Consider the following 20,066-nt stretch of genomic DNA (forward strand, 5'->3'; position numbering starts at 1 on the left):
TTATTTACACTTAGCAGATGTTTTTATCTAATGTGACTTGCGAACAAAGAAGGTTACAACTTTACAAGTGCTGATTGTAAAAGTGCAAAGTTTCACGTAGATTCTGTGCATATATGTATATATATATTTTTTACGTATTTATGCAAAACAAGTGCAATTAACAACGCTGAATCAGCATTTCCAAGGATCAGCAGTCTAAAGCAGATCACATGGTTTTCGGCCCTTTTTCCTCTTCGTCACTCAGGGGTGGGGGTGGTTTATCTTGAAAACTGACATATTTTCACCACAACTTCCCTCTTGTCGGCCTCTGATGTGCTTTTCACATCTGTTCACTGAAAGTCTTTGGAGGTGTGCGTCCCGTGAGGTTGTACGCAGAAGCAAAGCCAAGTTTTTATGGTGGTGATGATGATGAAGGTGGGATTGCCCTTCTCTCTTCTTTCTATTTGGCTCAGCTTTGGCAGTGCTGGTAAGTATTAAACGTTGGCGCTCTTTATCAGTGGCGAACATCGTGTTTCGCCAATCTTGTGCTGTTACGTCGATAGAAGTGTTACAGGTTGACAAAATGTTATTAACTAATGTATCAAGTTTTCAACTTTAAGCTGCTTTTTCATCTTGGAAATGTACTGAATAATTTGTAATCATTTTGAAAATGGCTATTAAGAATTCTAAATGTTTTATATTAACAATTTTCCCTTTTTAGGGAAGGCCTGATGGCTATTGCAAAATTTTTATGGTTTGTAACAAACTAAAACCTTGCGAGAATAGTGGAAATTTCTCTTTTGAATTTTTATTTATTTATTTTATTTAGTTTTCAGGTAGTCATTTTGTCCGCTAAACTTGTGAAGATTAACACATTATGGACTTCCTCTGGACTTGTTCATAAATTATGAAATAATTCCACAAAGCATGTGCGCTCTGATCACATGTTAAATATGGAAATATGCAGGGATTTTATGAAAGGTTTTTATTGTTTTGTAAAAGCTTATAAAATAAAGCAAGGGATGTTTAAAAATCCAATGCACATCTAAGATAATTGCTACGATCCAGCATGCATAAAATTTTTTTTAAATTGAAGTTAAGTCTGTAAGCGTCTTGGTTAGTCACGTCTATGTAAAGTTCACTTTTCACATCTCTCGTTTTCACAGTCCTTACTATATCTGAACTTTGATGTTGGAAACTTTGTTGCCAGGAAGTAGCCTCTTCTCATTCTGTCAACAAAGGTTGAACCACACAATATGACTATAGTACAATGCCAACTGCTTAGCCCAAGCAGAATAAATGCACAAGTAACACTTTACAATATGTTCACATTGGTTAGTACATGTGAAACTAGGGCTGCTACTTAAATTTAGGTTGTGGCTAAATGAGTTTTGCTGGTCCACTTCCCTTCTGTATCTCTGTAAATGACGATGCTATATACACTGAATTAAACAACAATGATTTTTGAGCTTTGTAGTATTTTCTATTCTATTTGTAGTCATTTCTTATGCACTTTAATTCTCATAGAATGTCATTGAATGCATGCTAAATCGAAGTTCACTGATGCAACACGTTTTTCGCATCAAGATTAGGGACAAAAATCAACCAACAATATTTTTGTCAATACGTTGCACTAGAATGAATCTATTAAACCTCTAGCAGACAACAGTGTGTGTTGGTTAATACAGAAAGTTTAATTGTAACAGGTTTCGCTGTTTTGTCTGCGAATTTACATGAAAAGAGAAGTGACACTATTCTTTAGGATACGATTCTTGGTGAGAAACTCACATGCTCTTGCCATTTCTTTAACGTTTCAGCACATTTAGGCATTAGTCTCTCATAAAAGCTTTTTTAATATAATTTTTATTTTGTTAATACCCATGGTTTTTTTGCTACATTTTTTTGCATGTGTAATTAAAATGATTAATTATAAAATAATTATTTTACAAATATTATTAAATGTTGTGCACTGATTGTATTGAATGTACGAGTCAGTACAATATTCCCCAAAAATCATAGTTTGTTGTTGTGTATTGATGTCTAGAACTAATTAGAACTTGTTTATAGTTTAAACACAAGTGATTTCTTATCTTTCATGCTGTATAAACATTATGCTTTGATACAAGATTTTTGTGCATCAATGTTTGCAATTTACTAATAGCCATACATTTACAGAGAATTTATTCAGATACAGCAGATAAAGAGTTTATACACTCATCACAGTAGAAGGGACCTATAAAACTGACGCACGGACCATTTTGTGCAATAATAATAATAATAATAATAAAGCATATTTTCAATGTTAATAATTGTTGTAAAATACTTTAACTGTAGCACAATATGTTGTGTTTTTTCCTTTCCTAATTTACTTCATTTTTTGCAGATGCGATGAGTTTGAAAGAGCCGCAGATATGCTACATCTTGGATGCGGTTCTGCTCATCTATGGGATTGTTCTCACTGTCCTGTACTGCCGAATGAAGGTACTGTATATCAGAGCAAACTCATTGGTTTTTTTTTTTTTTTTTTGTACCTTGCATTTGAAATCCTAATACGATTTAATAAATTGAATTTGTTTACAACTAGTCTAAATCTCATAAAACAGGCCTTGTCTGAATATATGCCGTCTTGAAATAATCTGATAACAGCAATTATATTAAAGTTATTAATTTAATACAAACAATTAATATCTTTCTCTTATATATACTGGGGTGGGACAAAATAATGTGAACACCTGGTAAATAGGCAGTATTTTTTATTAAGGTGTTTTACCACCATTTGCCTTTAATACAGCTTCCAGCATTCTTAGATCAGATTCATCCAGCTTTGTAATAATCTCCAATTTAATGTTTTATATAAAAACATCTGTGTGTTGGAGGAGGGAATTGGCTTCCAACATTTGTCTTAAAATCTGTCCACATATAGCAGACAAAAGATAATTGCAATGTTTGTCATTCACCATTGCCTACAAATGATATGAACCCCTATATTAATGGGTTTTGACATTATTTTGCCTACACACACACACACACACATGAAATGTATGCATTGTATTACAGAAGATTGAATGATTATTAGATTTTTATTATTATCATTATTAATTTGTTCATTCTTTGGCAGATGAGAAGTAAACAAGCAGAAAAACTTTCAGGGGTAAGCCTGGTTGTTGGTGGACACTCTATCTATCTATCTATCTATCTATCTATCTATCTATCTATCTATCTATCTATCTATCTATCTATCTATCTATCTATCTATCTATCTATCTATCTATCTGTCTATCTGTCTATCTATCATCTATCAGTCTATCTATCTATCTATCTATCTATCTATCTATCTATCTATCTATCTATCTATCTATCTATCAGTCTATCTATCTGTGATATGATATGTTTGCATATTATATCTGTTTCAGAAAAACATTATAAAATGGAATAAATAAATAAATAAAATGCTAAAATAAATCAATGTGCCGTAATGTGAACTGAGCACAACCAGCGCATTCTGAGACCAGCAACAGACATTTATGTGTAAACTGTTAACTTAAAGCAACCCAAATGTGAGCAGCATACATTTTTTTAAACTTTGCAAGTTTCGTGAGACACAATCTCATTTCAATCACCTAAATGATCTTCTTTTGCTTACTGTCCTTCTCCACCCCTTTCACACTTTTACATCCTGTCTTGAACTGTGAAGTCCTTTCTAAAAATTATTATATGTATGTCTGCTTTTCAGCGTGAAACCTTTCACACAATATATGTACTCTGCCTGTATGTGACCTTTCACATTTTTTTTATTTTTTTTATATGTATATATATATATAATTGACGCCTCACACTATATGTACACACTTAAAAATAAAACTTCCAAAAGAGGGTTTTTGCAGGATGCCATAGAAGAACTATTCTCGCTTCCCCCCAAAAAACTTTCAGTTGGCAGTTTCTTAAAAGAAATTTTTTTTTTTTTTTTGTCAGTGTGAAGAAATTTCCTTAAATCTCAAGATTGTTTTATTTAATTTTTTTTACTATAAAGAACTTATTGTCCAGTGGAAAGGTTCCATGGATGATGCCAGAAAAAAAAAAAAATTCTAAGAGTGCAATGCAACAAAAAATACAGTTTGACCGTATGTGACAAATATCACTGTCCTTTCAAAAACCTTTGAAGCCCCACATGTACGCATTTCTTTTTGTGCATGTCTGTATTGTTGCAGGCTTTCTAATGTGTCTTTTTTTTTTTTTTGGATTGTTCACAGAAGAAAGATGCCGGCGAAGGGGTTTATGAGGTATTTCTGTTATGTTGTGGTTGTTCAATACTCTGTGAAACCATAGTTTAGTCCTGTCCTGTGTGTATGTGCATATTCTTTATTTGTCCTTTATTGTGTTCCACTGTAAGATCATTGAAAGACACACACAAATGGGTGAAACATCATTTAATCTCTCTCTCACACACACATATTATTAATTTATATCACCACACAAATACATATTGTTATTATTCATATTGTTATGCAACTCTTTGAAGGTGTGAAGAATATCTCAGTCCTCTAAATATAAGAGGCTGTTGTATAGTAAGTAATGTAGTGATAAAGTGCAGCAATTTCATAGCATTTAACTGATGTACATGAAATTTCTGAAGCGTTGTGGTTGATCTGGTGAGCTTCTATTGAAATGGCGCTGACTTTCTGCCACATCCGTGTTGTCCTTCTCTCTCCTCCACAACACAGGGTCTCAAGCCTCACGATCAGGACACATATGAGACCATCAAAAACAAAAAAGGAAGAAAATGAGACTCGAGGCAAAAGGAGGGAAGCAAGTTTCAGGACTTAATAGCACTGTCATCTTAAGCATGTCCCTACTGTAAATAAGCTCTCAAAAGAATATTTTGTTTATACTGAAATAACTTTTGGTAATCAATTACGTCAGGCTTTTTGTTTGCTGTTTGTTTGGCAGGCAGACACCGATAATCAAACAGAATGCAAAAGGAACGTATTGTTTGTGTGATTATTCTATTTGTTTAATGTAGTTTAAATGGTTTAGTTTTTAATTTTCGATGAATGTATTTTTGTTCGCCTTTAAACTACATTTTAAGCTTCTAACATGTAAACCACAGATGTGTGTCACTATTTTTCGAGGCTAACTTCCTGTTCTAGCTTCAACATGCCATCAACACCACAGAGTCCGAGTCATTTCCTGTTTTAAAGAGTACATGAGTGGTCTGACAAAAAGTGCATCTGACTTTGACCACAGGTGTGAGTGATGGAAACAGAGCTGTGTTTGGTTGTATATGTGTGTAGGCCTTTTCTTTCCATTGGTTTAATAAGCACTCATATTGTTTTGCTGTGTGTTGCAAATCGGGGGGTTTTTCTGCTACATGTGGCATTTGAGAAAACAATTATGAAAAAAAAACCTTATATACCATTGATGGTCAGAATTTATTTACATTTATTATAAGAGTAAATATGTCCAAAATGTAATTATTTTGTCCAGTTATGCCAAGGTTTTTTTTTTTTTTGGGCTAAAATCTAGTACTGTCATCATAAAAAATGGTTTCATTTCCTTTCGACAGAATTATCTGTTTTCAGTTCTTACATCAATAGATTTGCAGATAGTGATGAGGATAAACATTTTATTTTGCCAAAATGAACAAGAATTATTTTTTACAGACAGTGGTGGTGATACACCATCCTACTATTCTTGTATAATTAAACTTCCAGGTTTTATTTGGTTTTGTCAAAATAAAAATACTTTTTTAAGAATATTAAAAGAACATTTTTTTTTGACCTTTTGAAAATTAAAAAGAACAAAAATGTTTATTTTTATGAATTATTTACTGTTACTCTCTTATTTGACCATCTTGTATCACATTTACAGTAATTAAGATGACAACTCAAGTGTAAAATGAGTGTACAGTTAAATATAGTCTTTTTTTGAGAGGAAAATATTTGTAATAAATGCAGAAAAGTTACAGTGTAGCAGGTCTAAATGTGTGTATATGTAATATATCAACAACACATATCTGGAATCAAATAATAATTAAAATTGATACTTCTTACCACAACAAATATTATTTGGTTTATAAGATCTCACTTTATTTTGATGTTTGTCATGATGCTTTGCCTACATAGTTGACATCTACATCTAGCAACAGTCACCTTTATTTCTACAGTATAGTGCTTTATACAATACAGCTTGTTAAAGCAGCTTCAAAGTAATAAACAGAAAAAAAAAATGATGAAAGTTGTTTTATTCTGATAAGCTGTTCTAAGAAGGCGTTGTTATTCTGATGTAGTTTGTTTTGTTGATTCACTTCAATATTATCCAGCTTGGTTTTGTTCCCATCCAATAGTGCCATCAAATCGATGATAGTAATAGCAACAGCAAAAATCATTTTAATTTGAATTGATTTTGGATTATTTAGTAGGCATGACATTATCATTACACGTCAAACTGATTCAATTACTGCTTCCTTCAGCTGACACTTTATTTATATTTCTTGAGACAGAGGAAGTTGAGTCTTCGCTCACAGTTGTCAGGTTTCCAAACGATCTTTTTTTTATTAAACACTCCACAGCGCTGATCCACGGGAGGGCACTGTGGCTCCCCCTCTGATGACCAGCCCTTATATTCAACATTATCTCCATCTACCCAAAACCAGTGACCGGCTATGAACCGTAGTCCAATCCACACATCGTCCTCATGTGCTGGCGCGCTCTTATTCTTCGCCTCGATCATCATCAGATCTGAGGTTAGGCCGGCCAGATCAATGTGATTTTGTCTGCAGTATTCCAGGGCCTCAATCCATGTGTTTTCCTTCTGCACCAGGGTCAGCTCAAATACCTCCATACAGTAAAACGGTATAGATAAAAGGCAAGTGGCATCGTGCAGTTTAGCATTTGATTTTAGGACCGCAGCACACTGTTCATGCAAAGCATCCGGTTGTCCAGCATCCCAAATGATATTAAATGCATTCTCACCTCCGCTCCATTTCCAGAGCAGTGGGCTTTGGGAATCTCTTTGAAGTCCAATCCAGAAATATTCTGAAGTGATCTTTGAATTCGCAGCGAGTAGCTTCACTTCTGTATTGCTGGCGGTGGACAGGTCATCATGGTACTTTCTGCAGTACTTCTGTGCATCTGTCCATGTCATGCTGTCATTCACATAAATGTGTCGTCTGTAGAGGCTGGTGTTCTCATTAAAGAGAGACAAAACCAGAAAGATAGTCACTGTAGCTTTCATTGCCATACTGTCAACGTATCTGGTGTTGGAACAAGAGCAGAAATGTCGTGAAGGTTTTAAGTCTGCATTTATTTATTAACAACAATTCGATACCACACCTCTCCAATGATTTCCTATATAACAGACTAATAAAAAGCAGTCCTGACCAATTATAGGATTGGCCCTTCCTTCTCTTTTATCCTGTATTGCACACCCCACCACTGGAAGCGGTAGGCCTATATATCACACGACAAAAACAAAATGTGATTTGACTTACAAACATGTGAAGGAAGTGGAAATGAACTGTATCTTTCATGTTGTAATTTTCATAGATCAACACTCTTCATTTCCATTCTCAACCACTCAAAATGTACAAACATTTCCAGAAAAAAATCAGTCGGTGTTATGAACGAATGGTGAAAAAATAACTTCCTTTTCATGATTTTATTTACAATAAATGAAAACATTTTTGATTATCTCTCCCTTAAGTTGGCAGGAGAAGAAAGTTGCATTATCTTGACTTTTGCCCCCACTATTGTGATGTATCAATGGAAGATATTTTTTCCTCACAATTCTGAGTTTATATCTCACAACTGTAACTTTTTTTCTTGTAATCGACCCTTCGCAAAGACCCGCCCCCTTAGTTACTGCTGCTAGGTCTGACAAGCCATTGCGTTCTTAGATGCATCATGTTGTCATCCAGTGAAAAATACATCGTGGAGCAAAGACGACACTGACAACGTGCTAACAGACAAGACAGAATAGAAATTTAAACAATAAAAACTGTTTTGTGGCTCTTTAATGTGTCGTGGCAGATTGCTGTAGCACCTCAGTTCAAGCGGCACATGAACCGATCATCTCTTCCACACGAAATAAACATGAATGAACAACAAGGTATCTAGTTGCAACTGTTGAAAGATGTCAATACTCACATTTTTTTTAAGTTCAAGTCCACCGATGTCCTAGTCTTCTGTCTGGTTTGTTTGCCAACAAAATGGCAGATTCGATGTTATGGTTGTTACGGTCAGATCTCCTGTCAATCAAACTCCTGGTGAAGGGTCAATTCAAAAATTCACAATTATGACAATCAGTGAGAATTGTGAGATGCAATGCTGCAATTTCCATCGTGAGAAAAACAATGTCAAAAATCTGAGTTGATATTTTTGCAGTTTTTTTCTCAGAGTTTCGAGGGGAAAAAAGAGAATTGTGAGATAAAAAGTCACAATTACCTTTTTTCATTTTTCAATTAATGCCATTAATAAGCTTCCATATACTGTATCCAAATGAAACATCTACTAAAATAAAAAATAAAAAATGTAGGGAGGGATTGGATTGTCAATTCAGTGTGTTGTGTTTGAGCCTGATTTGACCCGTTTATTATATGTTACAAAAGACCTTGTGGTTTCCTGTCTGTTTGAATGTCAGTGTCAGTGGAAATGAGGATCCATCACAGTATGTATTTACAGAGGTCAACCCCGCATGTCTGTTCATATAAAAATGTGGATATATGGAATTTTGAATTACTGTTTTCCACTTATGTTCTAATACATTCTTCAATATTTATCCTTAAAGTTTAACCTATTAAATTTCCCATATCAACTTTTTCTTTTGTCTTGCTTGATCTTACTTCATGTTTACTTTGTCACTATTAAAATCTATCCTTCATTATCTTAAGATACATCTAGCATTTGATGACTGCATAATATTAGAAAAGACGTTTACTTTGTTAACTTGAGCAGGGTTGACAATACTGTAGCCTAAATAAAGGTGACAGTGAAACACTTGGCATTTTAAACAAGAGGCAAATCAGAAGATGCAAAGAATTACGTTTAACCTTTAAATTGCAGGACAACACAATTAGACAAATTCAGATTTCCCTAAGAAACAAATGTAATGGTAAAATGCTTCCACATATGTAAAAACAGGATTTGGTTACTGTACATATTTTCCTGCACACATTTGACATGAAGAATCTCTGTAAGAGAAATGTGACTCAACACACTCTATGATCTTTCAAAGCAGTATATCTACAATAATATAATGCTTTGACAAATGTTATTTCTCATTTATTACTTAAATGAAGTGCATTTTAATGTATTTAGATGGAAATGATTGATATAATATAAAAGCAACAAATTACACTGACACTGGGGGATTTCCATTATGTAGAAACCCTTTTCTCCTGCTGCGTCTCCTTCGCTCTGTAGTTCCCCATTTCATATATTAGTGTAACGCGGGGTTTGGGTTTTGTTTATTATGTATCTTTATTTCTGTTAAAATCAATTTAGGCTATATATTTTTTCCTATGTGTCAGTATCATCCATCCAGTCTTTTACGATTTCTCTTTAACTATAGGCATACCTAAGGCCATTTCCTTCATAACATCATTGTTTGGGAAGTGACATCATTTTTGGTGTGAAAGCAACAGCCTAAGTAGTCTCTCATTCTTTTCTTTAATTTGTAGGCTAGTCTTAATTTGTTATTGTATATAATTTTCATCTACATTTGTTGTGAGTTGAATATGTATGTATAAATTACAAAAATCATCAGTGTTCATGAGAGAAGTATCCTAAAAGCATGCCCCTGCATGGCCCATACTGGCTTTTTGTGGGCATAGTGGACTAAGGCCAGCCTGTTTGGGTCCAGAGCAACTTTTGTACCTTTAAGCCCGTGCAGGTTTTGTGTAGGCAGCCCCGTAATGCAACTAGGAGAACACTAACCACATTGATTAGCCATTCATTAGCCACTCAATTGAACTGGAATGGCTCAAACCAAAAGAGACCTTTCCAGAACCTGAGGCTAAGAAGGGTTATAACAGGTAAGCTAGCATGCAGTTTTTTTTTTTTTTTGTAATGGGTTACATGTAATCATCAAATCATAAAAATCAAAAAAAAAAAAAAAACAGTGCATTCACTTTGTAAATGGTGAATTTTTGTTTTTATTCTGTATGTTTGAATGTTTTGTTTTTTTTTAATTTGTATGCTTTATGGTAATTTAAAACCAAGGGTTTAAATCATGTGTGCATTGATTGTATCTACCTGTGCTTGCTGTTAAAGTGGTGTTTGTATTTGTGTTTAAAGGATTTTCACCTGACTGGTTGATTGATTGACTGACTGAACGGACACTGCACCGAACTTTCAAAATAAAAAAGGGAAAAGGAGTGCAAAAGTGTGGTCAGTGAATGAAATCCAGTTGAATTCTTCTTGTAATGGGCTATCTTTTTCAAGTGGGAGAGTCCTGCGTATTAAGAACCTTGCAAAACAGTGAGGATCCACTTGACAGATCATCTGCAGTCCCCTTCAGTTGTTAAATTAGCTGTATTAACCTGAATTAAATATTTTCTATTTTCTATTTAATAAATCCATTGATTTGAAATCCCTTTGACTACTGTACATTTGTGACAATACAGACATTAGTTATGTGGTGACTGCATCTATTTCAGTGCATCTACCCACTTCATACTGTTATTCATGTGTTTTCTGTGGAGGCTGGTGTTCAGTCCAAAGAGACTCAAAAACAGGAAAACAGTGATTGTAGACTTTGGTGCCATTGCCAAAGTATCCAGTGTTTTAACATCAGCAGGAATGCACAAAGTGAGGACCACAAGTCCAGATTTATTTGTGGTTAAGAGTTGTGAAACTACCAAAGCAGAGCACTCTTACGAAAGAGCTCTTGACTTCCACAAATATCAGAGCTAAAGATATTACTTTGCAATTTAATAGATATAATCAAGTGAAATTACTTAAAATAGCCTATGTCTAGTTGGAATTACTCTATTCATAAAGATCGCAGTTTTCATTGCATTAATTAATCACAGAGCTCTTCTGATAACTTGTGTTTTGTTCTTAGATGCCCAGGCTGGCACCTTCTATTTTGTTGGTGTTATGATAGGCGCTTGTGCAGACTTTTCCCTTGTTTTATGCAACTAAAATCTAAAGACCATATTTACAGCACTAATGTAGAAAATTGAATCTTAACCAACTGCACCTGATATATATATATATATATATATATATATATATATATATATATATATATATATATATATATATATACATACACACACTGTAAAAAATTATGCAAAATTTATGGTAAAAAAAAGGCATTTAACAGCAGCTGTGGTTGCCGGAATTCTACTGTAAAATATACGGTAATAACAGTTTAGGTTTTAACTTAAATTTACAGTTAAATACCGTAATTTCATTAACTGACATAATGTTAATCTGTTTTTTGTACCTTTGTAATACACTGATAACCACCAAATGCAGGTGGTGATGAGAAAGTCACGTGAACCAAAGCCCATCACAAGGAGCTTTTAAATAGTAACAAATATAGAAGGTGCATTCATACAAACACTAAACACCATCATGCTGAGACTGAAATACTGAAATATGCATTGATGATCCAATTCAACTATACTAATAAGCAAAAATTACACAAGACAAACTAACATTTCTTCTTTTTTATTGCTGAAGAGTGTTGAACTTTCTTTTTCTGTGTTCTACTGTACAGACGTGAATTTACATTTCCTTCAGCCTTAGGCTCTCGGTGTGAAAGGACTTTTGCGTTTTCCAAAAAACAGAACTTTTTATATTATAAGCAAAAAAGCAAGCCCAGCCCGGATTTAAAAAGTAACACAAAAGTAACGTAATGCATTACTTTCAATAAAAAGTATCTAAGTAACGTAATTAGTTACTTTTTAGGAAGTAAAGCAACATTGTAATGCATTACATTTAAAAGTAACTTTCCCCAACACTGATTGTAAGTGAATAACTTAAGCAATTTGTAACCCTTTAATGGTACAATTAAAACTTTAATTTTTGCCTTTTAAACAATTCTTATCATTTTTCAAGAAGTACTTATCAAATGTCAATATCTAAGTACCACCGAGTCACTACAATCTTCTGTGATTTTCTTTTTCATTGTGTTCAAGTACAGGCACAACTTCAAAAAACATACACATGCCATATTTTAATTAATAATGTTCCTGTATGTATGTATTCACATAATTTACAAATATTTGCAGTCCAATTCAAACACAAATAATGAACTCTATTTAAAAAAATTACAAATAAAAAGTGAACGAAAGACATTGGATAAATTATCGATAGGCTACCATACTACATTTAGAAACATTATGGACTTTAGGCATTCTTTAGGCATGTCTGCAAGAAATAAGGTCAACTAATAAGGTTGACTTTATGTTAATTGATATAAAAAAAAAATAATCCACTTTGTTACTCCAGGAAAGCAATTATATGTGTCAGATCTCCTAGATGCTCAATATTGCTGCCACCAGATTCCATAAGAAGAAAAATCAGATATAACAGTATAATAGTTGCCTATATACTAAAAAGAATTTCAGCCCTTTTTTGAAAATACAAAAGTAAGTCTAAAAATGGATGCACAGTATTACGCATGAAAATATTAGCAGGGGTGCACATAAGTTTTTCGGTCTAGTTCTCATGAGAGCACCTTGAGAACACAAAATAAAAAGTGAGTATTAAATAAAAAAATAATAATTTTAGTACACTTTAAAACTACAATGCTAATATGTAAAAATTTTTTAATGAATTTTCGACATTTTCAATCCTAAAATCAGCATGTTTTTATTTTGGTGGGTTGTCTGTAAACAGGTGTATGCGTTGTCTGTTTTAGCCGAGTGAAACGCGTCACTGAATGAAATATCACAATTTTGCAATTTGCTCTGAAACCGGCAGCACATAGCCTAGATTTATGCTTTCAGTTTTAAAGGAAATCTTAGACAATATTACAGTTACTCGACCTAAAAAAGTGCTTGTGCTTTAACAGCTGTCAATCATGTTGCTACGCAAATAAGTAACATATTTACCCAGTGCTTTTTTGTTTTTGTTTTTTGACCACGTGTGCACACCTGCATATTGGCATTTAACATGAATGTCATAAGCTACAGTACTTTCTATCTGGCTAAAGTTTGCTACAGTTTTAGGAAAACATTTTGTCACAGAGTTAGATTTCATCATGATGTTCAGCCATTAAAAGCAAAGCAAAGAATGTTTCTGAAAAGGCCACTGCTACTGTGCTATTAATCTTTGCTTCTTCTATAATGTCTTCTGAGTTTATTATGGCCTGGTCAATGTAGTTTTGTCTGCAATTTTACACTTGCCAAAAAGTGATTACAGACGGCAATCAGTTTTCGACAATCAATTTTCAGCATGACACAGGGTCAAATATATTTTAAATTATAGTAAATTAAAACCATTATTTTAAATCGTAATAATATTTCACAATATTATTGTTTTTTTTTCTGCATTTTTGATCAAATAAATCCAGGCTTGATGGGCATAAGAGAAAACATTAAAAATAGTAATGTGTCCAAACTTTTGTACTGTATAAGTAAAAATATGCAAAATTTAAAATTGAAATGTTGTATAAATAAAAAGGTTAGGGATCGTATTTGTTTCAAGTGCTTTTTATTGGGATGGGGGTCCTCCAACATGAATTTTGCCTAGGGGCTCCTAATATCTAGAACCTGCCCTGGAATCACGGCTTTGAAAGTAAAAAAAAAAAAAACATACACAAACTAAACCAAATTAAACCCTGTGGCTCGTGACGATACAGACCAATCCACACATCATCTGTCAGGGCTGCTGTGCTCTTATCTTTTGCCTTTGTCATGATCCCATCTGAGTTCAGTGTGGCCAGATCTTAGTAGTTTTGTCTGCAGTATAGCAGGCCCTCTTCCCATGTACTTTCCTGCTGCACCAAGATCAGATCCATGTCTTCCATACAATAAAATGGCTTAGTCTCATCACAATCAGCATCGTGCACTTTAGAAGAGGACCTTTTGACAACACAAGAATATTTGTTATAATAGTTTGTTTGGCCTTTGTCCCAGTTGACATCAGTTGCAACCCCACTTCCGGTTCATCTCCTTGTCCACGACCAATAACTTCTCCTAAATCTAATCCAATAAAAATCCTCAGTGATCTGTGGAGTATCAGAGAGCATTTGCATTTCTTCATTGCTTACAGTGGACGGCTCATCATAGTAATTCTTGCAGTAGGACTGTGCATCTGACCACTTCATACTGTTATTCATGTAGTAGTGTTTTCTTTGGAGGCTGGTGTTCAGTCCAAAGAGACTCAAAAACAGAAAAACAGTGATTGTAGCCTTTGGTGCCATATTGCCTGTAGTGATTAGTTGATGTTCCTGTTATTGTACACTAGATGGCAATAGTAACAAAAACATAGGTAGCAGATACAGTCGTGGTCAGAATTATTGGCACCCTTGGTAAATATGATCAAAGAAGGCTGTGGAAATAAATCTTCAGTGTTAATCATTTTGATCTTTTATTTTTAAAAATCACATAAATCTAACATTTCACTGAAGAATAAGAATTTAAAATGAATTTAAAATGGGGGCAATATCATTATGACATAAATGTTTTCTCTAATACACATTAGACACAGTTAATGGTACCCTTTTATTTCATGCTTTTTGAAACATCCATTTGACATAATAACAGCTCTGAGTTTTCTCCTATAATGCCTGATGAGGTTAGAGAACAACTGACAAGAGATCAGAGACCTTTCCTTCATCCAGAATCACTCCAGACCCTCACATTCCCAGCTCCATGTTGGTGCTTCTTCTCTTCAGTTCACGACACTCATTTTCTACAGGGTTCAGGTCAGGGAACCGGAATGGTCATGTGGTTTTGTGTTCAGTGACCCACTTTTGTGTTGTTTTAAGGTTTGTTTTTAGATTATTGTCCGATTGGAAGATCCAAACATGGTCCATTATAAGATTTCTAACAGAGTCAGTCACTTTCTGATTTTTTATCTGTTGGTATTTGATAGACTCAAAGATGCCCTGTGTCTAAACAAGATGTCCAGGACCTCCAGCAGAAATATAGGCCCACAACATAAAAAATTCAGCAGTATATTCCATTGAACACATGGGGTACTTTTTATCCTTGTGTTCACTAAACCCATCTTGAGTGTTTGTTTCAAAAAAGCAAATTTCTTAGTTACATCTGACCATAGAAGCTAGTCCTGTTTGAAGTTCCAGTCGTGTCTGACAACAGAATATGCTGGGGAATGTTTTTGGATGAGAGCATTTTCTTTTCTTGATTACTTTCACGTTCGTGGATGCTGCGGACAGAGGAAAATATGATGAGGCCATGAAGAAATTTGATGAGCACTGCTCACCCAAGAAAAATGACACATACGAGAGATATGTGTTTCGCTCAAGCACTCAATCACAAGGAGAAAGTTTTGACTCTTTTTTGACTGATTTGAAACTGAAGTCAAAAACGTGCAACTTCAGAATCTTGACTGAATCTATGATCAGAGATCAAACTGTCTTTGGAATTTATGACAACAAAATAAGAGAAAGACTGCTCAGAGAAACGGAGTTAACATTAGATGGTGGTGACAAGATTTATCATGCAAAGCAAACTTGCTTTGTTGTTGCATTCTAGAACTTTCAGTGATAAAGAAGACACCACTGTTGCTGACAGTCCAGTAGGCAGCGCTGTTACTCACAAAATGTAAAGGCAGAGTCAAAAAGCTACAAGCAATGTTTTTCAAAGAAACAAGGAAAGCAATCAACAAATGTGCATGTTGTGGAAGAGACCGAATTCTCAGACACTTTCTTTGTGGGCACGATCAACAGTGATGCAGAAACTGTTCAGCAAGAATACGAAGCAAAAGAAAGAAATGATTCAGATATGAACTGTGTGTCTAAGGACAAATGGATTGTGTCGCTGCAAGTCAATGGAACGATTGTGCCACTTAAACTTGATACAGGACCGAAAGCCAATCTCATAAGCACAAGTGACAAAGAAATGAAAATCAAGCCCCAGATAAAAATAAATAAAAAATCCTGTGTCGCTCAAAACCTACAATGGACAGGACATAAAGACTCAAGGTGTGTGCAGACTCAAAGTATGTGTCAAAAACAAAATTCATTACCTGCTCTTTGTTGTAGTCCCAGATGATCATCAGTCTCTCCTTAGTGACAAAGCCTGCGAGGAATTAGGACTGGTAAAAAGAGTGTACTGCATCAATAGCCATTGTGTAACTGCAACGAAACAGGACACTGCAAATGACATTGTTCACAGATTTGATGTTTTCAAAGGACTGGGAGTTCTACCATTCATTTAAAAAATTCAGCTCAAAGAAGATGCTCACCCTGTAGTTCATGCTACAAGAAGGGTTTCTGCGCCACTGAAAGAGAAACTAAAAAGGAACTTGACAGGATGACAGCTATAGGATTAATCAAGGAAGTGTAGGCTCCTGCAGACTGGGTAAACTCAATGGTTTGTGTTAAAAAGAAAATCAGTGATCTGAGAGTATGCATGGATCCTCGAGACCTGAATGCAAATATAAAAAGGGAGCACTACCAAATTCCAAAGCGTTAGGAGATCACAAGAGAAATGACTGGTGCACAGTATTTCAGCAAGTTAGATGAAATACACAGGGATTCTGGCAATTGAAGCTTCATGAAGACAGTAGCAAATACTGTACGTTCAATACACTGAATAGACATTATTCAAATCTATGTCTACACTTTGGCATAATTTCAGCCTCAGAAATCTTTCATCGTGCGCCATGGAGCATGTCATAGAGGGGCTGGAGGGAATATGTGCATATGTTGATGACATAGTGGTTTGGGGATCATCAGTGCAAGAACGCAATCAGAGACTTATCCAACTACTTCAAAGAATTCGGAAATATGGACTCAAGTTAAACAGAGCTAAATGTCTGTTAGGTGTCACTGAAATGACCTTTCTATGTGACAAGTTTTCTGGACTTGGTTTTGAACCCGACAAAAGCAAAATTCAGGCAATTCTTGATATGCCAAGTCCAGTGGACAAAAAAGGTATGCTGAGGATAATGGGAATGGTGAACTTCATTGGTAAATTTATTCCAAACCTCTCCACTAAAAAACTGCGTGCCTCAGAAAACTGTTGAATCATAAAGCTGAGTTTAAGTGGACAAATAAACATGAGCAAGAATGAAAATTCTCAAGTCGACACTGACAACAGAACCAGTTCTCACCTACTCTGATTCTTCTAAAAGTATTAAAATCACCACAGATGCATCAAAAGACGGATTAGGTGCAGTGTTACTTCAAGCAGATGCTGAAGGCTGGAAACCCATAGCCTATGCTTCCAGGACTATGACGCAATCTAAATGCAGATATGCTCAGATCAAAAAAGAATGCCTCTGACTTGTTTCTGGATTTGAGGAATTTCATGACTATGTCTATGGCTTACCATCGTTCACAGCAGAAAGGGATCATAAGCCTTTAATTGTAATCATCAGAAAAAGTCTGAATGAGGTGTCTCCACACATTCACCATCTAATGATGAGACTGCAACGGTATGACTTTTAATTAGTCTACACTCCAGGCAAATACATAGTCCTAGCTGATCTCGTGCACCAATAACATGCAAATTCTCAGTTGTGAATTCCACGGAAGATGATGTGAACATGCATGTAAATCTTATTGTTGACTCTCTTCAGTCTTTGATCAGAAGCTCAAGCAAATAGCTGAGGAGACAGCAAAAGATCCCGTTCTCCAAGCTGTAATTGACAATCTGAACAACAACTGGGTCAAAAGTTCTTGTGCACAATTCCTACAATGTGAGATCTGAGCTCAGTGTGGCAGATGGTATTCTTCTGAGACGAGACAGAATAGTTGTTCCACAAGTGTTGAGAGAAGACATGCTTTCCAGGAGACATGAAGGACATCTTGGAATAGAGAAATGCAAAAGTAGATCCAGGGATTCAGTCTATTGGCCTGGAATAAATTCTGACATTCAGAAAATGGTCAGTAATTGTGAATTATGTCTAAAACATCAAAACAGGCAAGCAAGAGAACCTATGATCAAAACAGACCTACCTCAGTATCCCTGGAAGAAAGTGAGTACCAATCTGTTTCATTTCCATGGAAAAGAATACTTGCTGGTAGTGGATTACTTTTCTAGTTTCCCAGAAATCGCCCTGCTGTCTAACTTCTCAAGTGCATGTGTGATTCAGCATTTAAAGTCAATTTTTGCCATGCACGGCATTCCGCTAGTAATGGTGAGTGACAATGGCCCATGCTACAGCTCAAGAGAATTTCAGGATTTCACTGCTCACTATGATTTCAAACACTTGACTTCAAGTACCCATCATGCTCAATCTAATGGGAAAGCAGAAAAGGAGTGCATGTTGTAAAGCAATTGCTCAAGAAAGCATCCGAAGGCCAGTCAGATCCATATCTAGCTCTTCTGAGCTATCGAGCAACACCTCTTGAGCATGGTGCAACTTCTGCAGAGCTCTTAATGAATCGCAAGATAAGAACAACGCTTCCCTTTAGAATGATGAACACAAAACGAGACAACAACTAGGCAGTGCAACTGTAAGGCAGAAACAGAAAGCTCTCCAAAAGAGACAAAAGACAAACTATGACAAACAAACAAAGTGCTGAAAGTGTTATCAAAGAATGACACTGTGAAAGTTAAAGATGCAAACTGCTGGGACAAGAGGGCTGTTGTTTTGGAAGAAGTAAATCCAAGATCATATGTTGTCAGAACAGAGACTGGACAACAAACAACACACTGGCTGACAAGAAAGGAGAAGAAATTCTGGTCTCACCTGAAGAACACACACCTACCACTAAGCATGCAGTCTTCTTCTGTTCCCTTGGATAATGGTCATTCTGCTGAAAACAGTGATGACTCTCCTATAATAAGAAGATCATTGTGTATCATAAAGAAACCTGATCGACTTAATTTGTAAATGACTATGCCTAGTTACATTTGAAAAGCACTAAAAAATGCTTTGTTTTATTTTAAATGGTTGTTTAGTGACAATTTGATCATTTTGTGTTAAATTGCCTTTGTTGTTTATGCACTACAGTTTGTTTTATTTAGAAGGAAAGTGATAAGTTGATGTTCCTGTTATTGTCCACTAGATGGCAATAGTAACAAACCTACACACGTGGTCAGAGTTGTTGTTACCCTTGGTAAATATGATCAGATAATTCTTCATCGTTAATCCTTTCGATTTTTTATTTAAAAAATCACAAAAATCTAACCTTTCATTGGAGAATAAGAATTTAAAATAGGGGGAAATATCACACCATATTTTGAAATGCTATGGGTGCATCAAATTTTAAATCCCAGTGTACTTGCTGTCTGCTACACAGAAGGTACAAATAGATTACGATTCAAATTATATTATTTTGGAGAACATTCTGACAGAAAAACTTAAATGACCATCACATAATTTTGGGGCTCAGCTAGCTTGTAAATATAAATAAAGTGGTCAAAGTAGAATACGATTTAATTAAAAAAAAAAAAAAAAAAAAAAAAAAAAAATGGATTAATTTTTTCAAAAGTCATTTTGGGAAGTTATTGGGTGAATTTGTTTTTGTATGTGTTTTTATTTTTATTTAAAATGTTAAAAACATCAACAACAACAACAAAACAATACCCCTATAAATGAGATATTCTCTTAAAACCTAAATTAATGTTCTCGTTTTTACAATAATACAAACAAATTAAACCTTTCTCAACATTGTAAAAATGGTTAAGGTTTAATATCCATTTTGCCCATCTTTAAAATCCAAATGTTATATATTTCTTAACAATTGAGAAACTATGTACTAAGACTGGTTCATTTATAATGGTTTATGCAAATTCATATGGACAGTAGTATGCATATACACATCTAAAATATTTCTAACAGTTTTTTATTTATCTACTGTACGTTTAACATTTTTATGAAAATAAATTTGACCACAAATTTTCTTTTTTTTATTAAGATAATAATTTTTGATGTCTAAATTGAGTCTCAATGTCCTCTAGAAACAATGAAATAATCAATAATTACAATAATTGT

General features: G+C 34.7%; 1 protein-coding gene across 1 annotated transcript; it reads left to right on the plus strand.

Moving 5' to 3' along the window:
* The first annotated feature begins 117 nt into the window (after positions 1 to 117).
* On the plus strand, positions 118 to 6,038 carry LOC109073654 (high affinity immunoglobulin epsilon receptor subunit gamma-like). The gene is made up of 5 exons (XM_019089745.2): positions 118 to 466; positions 2,363 to 2,460; positions 3,098 to 3,130; positions 4,230 to 4,259; positions 4,701 to 6,038. Exons 1-5 carry the CDS (start codon positions 394 to 396, stop codon positions 4,761 to 4,763), a joined length of 297 nt encoding a protein of 98 aa, XP_018945290.2. The 5' UTR covers positions 118 to 393; the 3' UTR covers positions 4,764 to 6,038.
* The last annotated feature ends 14,028 nt before the right edge of the window (positions 6,039 to 20,066 follow it).

The sequence above is a fragment of the Cyprinus carpio genome, chromosome B7, assembly GCF_018340385.1.
Source record: "Cyprinus carpio isolate SPL01 chromosome B7, ASM1834038v1, whole genome shotgun sequence".
Classification (NCBI taxonomy): Eukaryota; Metazoa; Chordata; class Actinopteri; order Cypriniformes; family Cyprinidae; genus Cyprinus; species Cyprinus carpio.